General features: G+C 46.3%; 1 protein-coding gene across 1 annotated transcript in view; it reads right to left on the bottom strand.

Annotated features, from left to right (window-relative positions):
- Positions 1 to 5,803: 5,803 nt before the first annotated feature.
- Positions 5,804 to 10,755, bottom strand: part of LOC132394507 (uncharacterized) — a 34,790-nt gene continuing 29,838 nt past the window's right edge. The window contains exons 10-12 of the mRNA XM_059970760.1: positions 9,220 to 9,318; positions 8,190 to 8,227; positions 5,804 to 6,866 (exon numbers count right to left, since the gene is read on the bottom strand). Of these exons, the coding sequence (XP_059826743.1) occupies positions 6,792 to 6,866; positions 8,190 to 8,227; positions 9,220 to 9,318 (212 nt within the window). The 3' untranslated portion in view covers positions 5,804 to 6,791. The remainder of the gene's footprint in view (positions 6,867 to 8,189; positions 8,228 to 9,219; positions 9,319 to 10,755) is intronic.

The following is a 10,755-nucleotide window of genomic DNA, read 5'->3' as shown; positions in this document are numbered from 1 at the left end:
ACTTGCCAAAGAGGCCAGGAACAGGAAGATCATACAGTTTATCATGCCTGAGGAGCCGGTGCAGCAGAGAGGGCTTCAAATTTTTGGATCATTGGGCTCTATTCGAAGAAAGGTGGGACCTGTAGAGAAGGGACAGTTTGCACCTGAAGTGGAGGGGAGTAATTTCCCAGTGGGAAGGTTTGCTTGTGCTGCATGGTGGGGAGTTTAAATTAGAGTTTCAGAGAATGGGAACCACAACACCAGAACAGAGTGGTTGTGGGGAAGGATGTTCAGCCTACGTACAAAGTCAGGAATCAAAAGGTTGAGCACGGTGAGACAAATGTTGTTTATTTCGATGCAAGGGGTATTGTAGGAAAGGTGGATGAGCTTAGGGCATGGATCAGCATGTGGAATTATGACATTGTAGTGAGGGCAGGACTGGTAGCTCAATGTTCCGGGGATCGGTAGTTTCAGATGTGATAGGGTGGGAGGGGTTAAAGGAGGAAGGGTAGGTTTACCCGTCACGGAAAATGTGATGGCAGTACTCTGTGAGAACAGACTGGTGAGCTCATCTTGTGTGGCAATGTCAGAGATATGGGGAGATTTTAAATGGATTCTTGGCATCTGCATTTACAGAGGAGATGGACACAGATAGTAACTGAGGCCCTCCATTGGCCACTGTCAACCATGGATACTGCATCCCAGCTGTCTACATGGTACACAAGGCAGTGTGATATGGAGAGCAGGTTGTTGCCCATTCTCCACGGAGCTGATGAATCCAAAGGAAAGACCGAGACCTGCAGTTTGGTACCAGCAACATCACAGGAGATGCCATTCAGCATTGAACTCAGTGCAGGACTGCCTGAGGGACTCCAGCTCTGGACTTTTCTTCAAAGTTTACTCTCGAAGCCTTCCCCGTGAGTGGGTATAGCAACAAAGAAATGAAGATTTGAGATATGAGTTTTCTTAAGTGAGCTGCCAACCACAGTTGACTGCCCCATCTGCCTAAAGCAACTAGTTTTAAGACACCAGTAACCCGCCTTTGGCCTTCTCCTGTCAGTAGAATCAGCTCTGCTGGGATTAGTAGCTAAACCACACATGGAGACCAAGAGCTGGACTTGTTTCTCAGAGGCTGGTTGAGATGCACACCTTTGAAAGCATTTAACAGGTAGTGGGAGCTTATCCCCATGACCTCCCCCAGCTATAACAACCTCAAAGAACCACAGAGTCTAGCGAGGTCATGGACCATTTGCAGATTACAGATGAGGAGGTGTTTGCTGTCCCGAGGCAAGTTAGGATTAATAGATCCCCAGGGCATTGATGTTGCATCGGACCCTGTGGAGACTAGTACAGAAACTGCAGAGGTATTAAAACATCTTCATCCACGGGTGGAGAGCTGGAGGGTTGGAGTATGGCTGATGTTTGTTTGTTTAAAAAAGACTCTAAGAATAAATCAGGAAATTATAGGCTGGTGAATCTAGGATCAATATTGGGAAAGTACTTGGAAGGTATTTTAAAGGACAGGATATGCTTATAAGTATTTGTATAGATAAAGGACTGATTAGGAATAGTCAACATGGCTTTGTGCATGCTAGTCATGTCTAACCAATCACACAGAGTTTTTGAGAAAGATACCAGAAATATTGATGAAGAGAATGTTGTCAGGCATTTGACAAGGTCCTCCATGGACAGTTGGTCAAGAAAAATTCAGTTGCTTGGAATTCGTGATAAGGTAGTATATTTGATTAGTCATTGGCTTCGCAGGAGAAGCTAAGAGAATGGTTGTGTGATGGTTGCATCTGACTGTGACTAGTGTAGTGCCGCAGGGATTGGAGCTGCGTCCATCATTGTTTGTCATCTATATCAACAATCTGGCTAATGTGGTGAACTGGATCAGCAAATTTGCATATGACACCAAGACTATGGTGTAGTGGACAGCAAGGAAGACTATCAAAGCTTGCAGGATCTGGACCAGTTGGAAAATGGGCTGAATGGCAGATAGAGTATAATGGAGACAAATGTGAGGGGTTTACTTTGGGAAGACCGACCCGGGTAGGTCTTGTACGGTAAGCAGGAGGGCATTATATGTGTCCATAATACTTTGAAAGTGGTGTTACAGGCAGATAGGGTCATAAATAAAACTTTTGGCACTTTGGCCTTCATAAATCAATGTATTGAGTAGAGAAGATGGGATGTTATGTTGAAGTTGTATAAGACATTGGTGAGGCCTAATTTGAAGTATTGTGTGTTGTTTTGGTTACCTCACTACAGGAAAGATAGAGCATAGAAATCTACAGTGCATTACAGGCCCTTTGGCCCACAATGTTGTGCCGACTGTGTAATAAGATTGAAAGAGTACAGAGAAAATTTACAAGGATGTTGCTGGGACTTGAGGACCTGAGTTATAGGAAAAGGTTGAATAGGTTAGGACTTTAGATCGGGTAAATGCAAGCAGGCTTTATCCACTTAGGTTTGGTGAGATGGCAGCTAGAAGTCACAGGTTAAGGGTAAAAGATAAAATGTTTAAGGTGAACAGGAGGGGGAGCATCTGCACTCAGAGAATGGTGACAGTGCAGAACGAGCTGCCAGCACAACTGGTGGATGTGGTTTTGATTTCAACATTTAAGAAAGATTTGGTTAGGTACATAGAAAGGCCATGATCCAGGTGCAGGTCGATGGGACTAGGCAGATTAATGGCCTTGCATTGACTGGATGGGCTGAAGGGCCTGTTTCTGTGCTGTAGTGTTCTATGACTATCACCAGCAACAATATCAACAGCAATATAACAAACCAGCAACAGCAAATCAAGCCCCTTTCTTCCCTCAGTGATACAGATCAGATGGGATCCGGTTACCTGTAGCTGAATGGGCAGCACACTCAGCTCTGAGTCAGAGTGTCGTGAATTTGAGACCCGGTCCAGAGATTTAGTTATTTAGTGACACAGCACAGAATAGGCCCTTCCAGCCCTCTGAGCCTCGTTGACCCAGAAACCACAGACAACTCCAATTTAAACCTGACCTGATCGCAGGATGATTTACAATGACCAGTTAATCTACCCGTATGTCTTTGGACTTAGAGAGGAAACAGGTGCACTTGTGGAAAGCCCAGGTATTCCACAGACCCCTTGCAGATGATGTCGGAATTGACCACCGATGAACTCCCAGCTGTACCATTTACCCTGATAATTTGGAAGAGGGAACTGAGTGTAGCGTAGCAAAATTTGCTGATGACACTAAACTGAGAGGAAAAGCAAATTGTACAGAGGATATGGAGAGTCTGCAGAGGGATAAAGATAGGTTAAGTGAGTGGGCCAAGGTATGGCAGATGGAATACAATCACACCACCACTAACCTCATCAGCTCTGGGGATCTCCCATCCACTGCCGCCAACCCTCATAGTTCCCAGACCCCGCACTTTCCGTTTCTGCCTCCTACCCAAGATCCACAAACCAGCCTGTCCAGGTAGACACATTGTCTCAGCTTGCTCCTGCCCCACTGAACTCATTTCTGCATACCTTGACACTGTTCTATCCCACCCCTTGTTCAATCCCTTCCCACCTATGTTCATGACACTTCTCACGCTTTGAATTTTTTCAATGATTTTAAGTTCCCTGGCCCCCACTGCCTTATTTTCACCGTGGATGTCCAGTTCCAATATACCTCGATCCCCCACCAGGAAGGTCTGAAAGCTCTCCGCTTCTTTTTGGATTCCAGACCTAACCAGTTCCCCACTACCACCACTCTCCTCTGTCTAGCGGAATTAGTCCTTATTCTCAATCATTTCTCCTTTGGCTCCTCCCACTTCCTCCAAACCAAAGGTGTAGCCATGGGCACCCGCATGGATCCCAGTTATGCCTGCCTTTTTGTTGGCTTCGTGGAACAGACCATGTTCCAAGCTTATTGGGGTAACCATCCCCCTCTTTTCCTTCACTTCATTAATGACTGCATTGGCACTTCCTCCTGCACGCATGCTGAGCTCGTTGACTTCATTAACTTTGCCTCCAACTTCCACCCTGCCCTCAAATTTACCTGCTCCAATTCCGAAACCTCTCTCCCCTTTCTTGATCCTTCTGTCTCCATCTCTGGAGATAGCTTATCTACTGATATCTACTATAAGCCTACTGACTCTCACAGCTGCCTGGACTATTCCTCTTCCCACCCTGTCTCTTGCAAAAATTCCATCCCCTTCTTGCAATTCCTCCATCTCCGCTACATCTTCTCTCAGGATGAGGCTTTTCATTCCAGGATGAGGGAGATATCTTCCTTTGTTAAGCAAAGGGGCTTCCCTTCCTCCACCATCAACTCTGCTCTCCAACGCATCTCTCCCATTTCACGCACATCTGCCCTCACCCCATCCGCACGCCACCCCACTCGGGATAGGGTTCCACTTGTCCTCACCTACCACCCCACCAGCCTCTGAGTCCAACGTATAATTCTCCATAACTTCTGTCACCTCCAACAGAACCCACTACCAAGTACATCTTTCCCTCCCCCCACCTCTGCTTTCCGCAGAGATCGCTCCCTACACGACTCCCTTATCCATTCGTTCCCCCCCCCCCCCCATCCCTTCCCACCGATCTCCCTCTTGGCATGTATCCTTGCAAGCGGAACAAGTGCTACACCTGCCCTTGCACTTCCTCCCTCACCACCATTCAGGGCCCCAGATAGTCCTTCCAGGTGAGGCAACACTTCACCTGTGAGTCGGCTGGTGCAGTATACTGCGTCCGGTGCTCCCGGTGCAGCCTTCTATATATTGGTGAGACCCAACGCAGACTGGGAGACCGTTTCGCTGAACACCTATGCTCTGTCCTCCAGAGAAAGCAGGATCTCCCAGTGGCCACACATTTTAATTCCACGTCCCATTCCTATTCTGATATGTCCATTCCTGGCCTCCTCTACTGTCAAGATCCACAACACTCAGGTTGGAGGAACAACACCTTATATACCAGCTGGGTAGCCTCCAACCTGATGGAATGAGCATTGACTTCTCTAACTTCCATTAATGCATCTCCACCCCTTCTTACCCCATCCCTGATTTATTTATTCTTCCCCCCTCACCCCCTTTTTAATCTCTCTCTGCCCATCACTGCCTGTTCTCCATCTCCCCCTGGTGCTCCCTTCCCCCTTTCTTTCTCCCTAGGCCTCCCATTCCATGATCCTTTCCCTTCTCCAGCTCTGTATCCCTTGTGCCAATCACCTTTCCAGCTCAGCTTCACCCTACCCCCTCAGGTCTTCTCCTATCATTTCGCATTTTCCCCCCCTCCCCCTCCTACTTTCAAATCATTTACTATCTTTTCTTTCAGTTAGTCCTGCCGAAGGGTCTCGGCCCGAAATGTCGACAGTGCTTCTCCCTATAGATGCTGCCTGTCTGCTGCGTTCCACCAGCATTTTGTGTGTGTTGCTTGAATTTCTAGCATCTGCAGATTTCTTTGTGTGAGGAAGGGTATACTGGCTTCGGAGGCACTGCAGAGAAGGTTCACCAGGTTGATTCCAGGGATGAAGGGGTTAACCTATGAGGAAAGATTCAGTCGTCTGGGACTATACCCTCTGGAATTCAGAAGAATGAGAGGGGATCTTATAGAAACATACAAAATTTTGAAAGGGCTAGATACGATAAAAGTAGGAAAGTTGTTTCCATTGGTAGGTGAGACTAGAACTAGGGGACATTGCCTCAAGATTCAGGGGAAAAGATTTAGGACAGAGATTAGGAGAAACTGTTTTTCCCAGGGAGTGGTGAATCTGTGGAATTCTCTGCCCAGGGAAGCAGTTGAGGCTTCTTCACTGTTATGGACCAACAACAATAAATGTAGAATGGAGTTGGGGAATTATTGCAAAACAACTAAATTTATTAACGTTTATGCAGAAATATAGAACATTAAATGAACGGCTATCTTAAACAGAAGTTTACGGTATTATGCGTCTATAGCTCCTAAAGAAGCAAACTGAGAAACAATTCTTAAAGTCTTACTCAAGCACAGTCTTAGAGTCAATTTAAACTGTCATGGAGATTCATGAAATGTGTGAGAGGAGAGAATTGTGTGTTCACGATACACGAGAGTCGATCTTGTCGATTCACAATACAGCAGAGAGGTGATCTCGAAGAAATAGTTGCCAAAGTTTCCAGCCGCGGGGTACTTTTTCGAAGAGTCCAAAAATAGTGAGATTTCACAGAGTAACTGACAGGGAATGCCCCTTTGGCTGAAATGGTCTCCACACAACACCCAAGACCATGCAGGGTTTAACCAGAAGTGTATGCCACAATTTATGTAGGGATTTTACGAAACTTCAGCCACTTTCGAGATGCACAGCGTGCTGCCGACTAACCACAATCCTTTGGGTTAATTCGAAGCCTGCAATCTTCACTCTCACTCTCTTCCCATTGACCCCTTACCGAGCGACTCCAACGAACCACTGCCCAAGAATTGTGTACATTATGGTTCCATCACCTCAGCCTTCTTCATTCCAGCTCGTGAAGGTTGAGCAGGATTGTGTTGGGGTGCACACTCTGTCAACATTATTCCTGGAAGACTGCCGGCTGTGAGTCCCTGTAAACTCTGGGTGAATGGGATGCTGGGGTGGGTGAGCCCCTTTATTCCTTCATGGAATCTAGACCTATAATTCCAGCATTAAGGACAGTGGTGCTGGATTGTCAGGCTGAAAGTTTCTCTCTGGAAGCCAAGAAAAGACACTGTTTGCAATCAGGATAAGCTTGCTCAAAACTGACAACATTGAGTATTTCAAGCTTGAGTTAATAGCAGGAAAACAGAGAACATCATCCTCTCAGATCAGCAAGCGAAGACTGTTGTGTCCGGTCTAAACAACCAGAGCCTTCTTGGATTCGACTTCATAACTTGATTCAGCTTCCAGGTCATGCGTTTCCCCAATCAGCTGGAATAGACAAATTGCAATTGTTACCGTAAGACATAATGGCAAAATGAGCCTCCATTTATTATCTCTCTCAACCCCATTCTCCTGCCTCCTCCCCATAACCTTTGATGCCCTTACTAACCTAGAACCTATCAAATTCTGCTTTAAATTTACCAAACTGTCTGCAGCGATGAATTCCACAGATTCCCTACCCTTTGCCTAAAGAAATCCCTCCTCTTCTCTGTTCTAAAGGTACATCCTTGTGTTCTGATACTGTGCCCTCTGGTCCTACTCTCTCTCACTGTAGAAACCTCCTCTCCACATCCACTCTATCTAGGTTTCTGAACATTCAATAAATTTCAACGAGATCCCCCCCTCAGTCATCTAAGCTCCAGTGAGTACAGGCCAAGAGTCATCCAATGCTCTTCCGTTGTTAACCCTTTCATTTCCAGGATTATTCTTTTGAACCTTTCTGGTCCCTCTCCACCATCAGCACATTCTTCCTTAGATAAGAGGCCCGAAACTGCTCACCCAATATTCCAAATCTGGTCTGACCAATGCCTAAGAATTACAATCTTATTTTTATATTCTCGTCCTCTCGAAATGAATGCTATCATTGTATTTACCTCCTCACCACCGACTCAACCTGAAAGTTATCCTTTAGGCACTCCCGAGTCCTTTTGCATCTTGTATTTTTGAATTTTCCACCTCTTTAGGAAATCATCTACATCTGCATTTCTTCTGCCAAAGTGCATGACCATACACTTCCCAACACTGTATCCCATCTGCCCCTTCTTCACCCACTTTCCCAATGTCTCCAAGTCCTCTGCAGACTCCCTGCTTCCTCAATACCACCTGCCCCTCCATCCTTATATTGTCCACAACGAGGGTGCAGATTACCTGATGATGAACGTTCAGATTCAAACCACGGTGACACAGACCACAGAGGCAGCAAGTTGGACTGAACAAATGATGCAAAACGAGGACACCAAACCAGCCACACTGTGCAACTCCAGACTGGGGGGTAACAGTGGGGTGGGGTGGGTTGGTAAGGATAATTACTGTCCATAATTTATGTGGAGAATATGCCCAGACATGGGAGCAATGAAACAGTAAGAGAAATTATAATTATGTAAATTCCAATCACGTTTTGTACAGTTGCCAAAAATGGCCCTATAGGTTTTCTCTGGGTGCAACAGTGCGTAAGAGACTGTGAGAGGATTTTATGGACAGTGTGAACATGTGAGTGTAAGAAAGGGAGGATGGACAATCTCAGTGAACTTATCAAACCATGCTTGGAACACCACACTAAAAAGCAGGAGAAATTATTATTATAAAAATTACCTGTTTAATGTCTCCTGCTTGTGCCTTGTTTCGATAATCTATAATGAACAAAATATCTTTAATAAATCACGGAATCGGGATATAGGCCCCTGACCTGCACTGGGAGCCGCCTTCATGTTACTGGTCTTCGGAAACCGAGGCGTTGCACAGGTCTGTTATCTCATTCCCATTTACTATCATTCCCTGGATCTGTGCTGCAGCAGATCTACAACAATCAGTCCTTCCACACATGATCCACAAGGTCCCAAACGATTAAAATGAACAGACAGAGAGACAGTATGGATTCTTAACATTACACATCCTTTATCCTACTCTCCCTCCACCTCTCTCCCATTTCCCACCCCTCTCCTCTCCTTCCTCTCACCTTCCCACCCCTCTCCTCCCCTCTTCCCACCCCTTCCCTCTCTCCACTTAAATTCCAGCCTCAATAAAATAATGTTTAATTTTAGTTTGCTCTTATTTCGGTCTATTTTGGTGGAGCTTCTCCTCACAGCTGAGTTTGAACACTGAGTGCTGACGGGACCTTTGGATTAAAGATTTTTACTCCTCATGCATGTGAAGGATGCAAGAAATAAAGCTGATTAAAAATAATAATGTGATCTGACTGACCAGTGTACAGCACAGGTTTCTCACTCTCAGTACATGTGACAACAATAACCCAATCACTATTTCAGCAGAACCCCACAGATCTGGGTGAAAGTACTTCCTGAATGAAAGGGAACAGCCAGGAAGGAGGTAGAGAGGGGTGGAAATGAGTGAGCAAGTGAGAAACAGGGAGCCAGAGAGAATGGAAAGAGACAGAAACAGAGGGACAGACAGGCAGTGAGATTCAGCAAGAGAGGCAGAGACGGGGAGAGACAGAGTAAGGAAGAGACACAGACAGACGGAGAAAGGTGTTGGAGATTTCCCCATGATTCTCTCCCTTTCAGAAGCTGAAGTGTCGGTGAGAAACCGTGGTAAGTTTTCACTGTGACTGAGTTCTTTAGACTGTGTTCGAACGGCTGAAAGCTTTGGTGCATTTGATACTCACAGTGACACACTGCAAAGTACACGGAGTGGATCAATCCAATCACAGCTGTTGATGCGAGGAACGTGCCCCAGGTCAGAGTGCGGCTGTGACAGCCTTTATCTGAAAGTGTATAAGAGAGGGCTCACTGAGTGGGTTCGTGCCAAGTATCACCAAAGACACTCAATTTTAACATCAGCTTTAATACCATAAAACTTACAAATATACAACAGGACTAAAGTTAGCAGAAGGAAATATACACAATTAACATGCATGGAAAACCCAACTAGAAATCAGCATGTTAACATTTGTAACACATCAATTGTGTGCACGGAAAATAGTAATGATGAAGGAGGGATAAGGGTAGAGGGATGGGTAGGGAGGTGAACACGGGAGGGAGGAGGGGAGAGGAGCAGGGGAAACTGGGAGAGGAGGAATCAGAAAAAGGAGAGTGAACGGGATGTGCCGGTGGGGAAGGGAGAAAGGGATACTGGGGAAGGAGTTGGGGATTGTTCGGGGCAGAGATTAGGAAATGGAGCATGGGGAGAGGTGGAGTGTTGGGGACAAGGAGAGGCAAAGGGATGGTGGGGGAGAGGAGAGGGAGAGAGAGAGATGGGCTGAGGGTTTGACTGAAAGGGTAGGGAGAAAGGAAATTGGACTGGGGTGGTGATGCAGTGAGGAGGAGGAGAGGCAGAGCAGAGAGAGAAGAAGAAATTGATTAGAGGGAGAAAGGGAAACCCAAAGGTAGGGGCAGAGCAGGAGAGAGATGGGGATGAGTGTGGTAGTGGGTGGATCTGGCATAGGGGCCAATAATAATAATATCTCTCTCATTTCCACATCATCCCCCTTCTCTTCCTCCCTCCACTCCTCCCACCCTCTGCTGCTCTCTCTTCTTTAAGTCTGGATCAGCCCTGCGACAGAGGATCTGGTGCCTCACTCCACCGGCAAACAGAACCTGCTTTATTTACTGATGAGGCTAACCAAGCTGGTGGGTCCTGATTCACGCTGTGGCAGACCATAAGAGATAAGAGCAGAACTGAGCCATTTGACCCATTGATCAGAAGGTTAAGGCACATGCAGCAGGATCTGAAGAAAGCTGTCAAACTGGATTCCAGCATTGGCCTGGTAACAGGAGGCAGTAGATGCCGCTGGAAAGACATGCTTCTGATTGGAAGACTGTGACAAGTGTTGCACGTGGGACTGTATTTGAGATACTGGGCTTTACAATATAGACAGATAGTACAGGAAAGGGGTCTCCTAATGCTCCTAATGAGCATTTAGAAAACACTGGCTTGACTACAACTAGGCGATGGGTCCTGATTTCAGCAAGGACGGCAGGGCTTTGGGAGGGGAGCAGTCGGCATTCAGTAAAATGACTGCAGGGGCGAGATTAGTTCTGTGAGTAAAGTGCTTTCCTTGGAGCAGAGGAGATGCAGGATTGGTGTCAGCCTTGGTGCATCGGTGGTCATGTATTAAATGGTTGAGTACAGCAGTTGTACAAAATGCTGGTGAGGCCTGCCTAATTTGGAGTACTGTGTGCAGTTCAGGTCACCTACCTAC

This window comes from Hypanus sabinus, chromosome 5 (genome assembly GCF_030144855.1).
Source record: "Hypanus sabinus isolate sHypSab1 chromosome 5, sHypSab1.hap1, whole genome shotgun sequence".
Lineage (NCBI taxonomy): Eukaryota > Metazoa > Chordata > Chondrichthyes > Myliobatiformes > Dasyatidae > Hypanus > Hypanus sabinus.
This window is presented reverse-complemented; position numbering and strand designations above follow the sequence as displayed.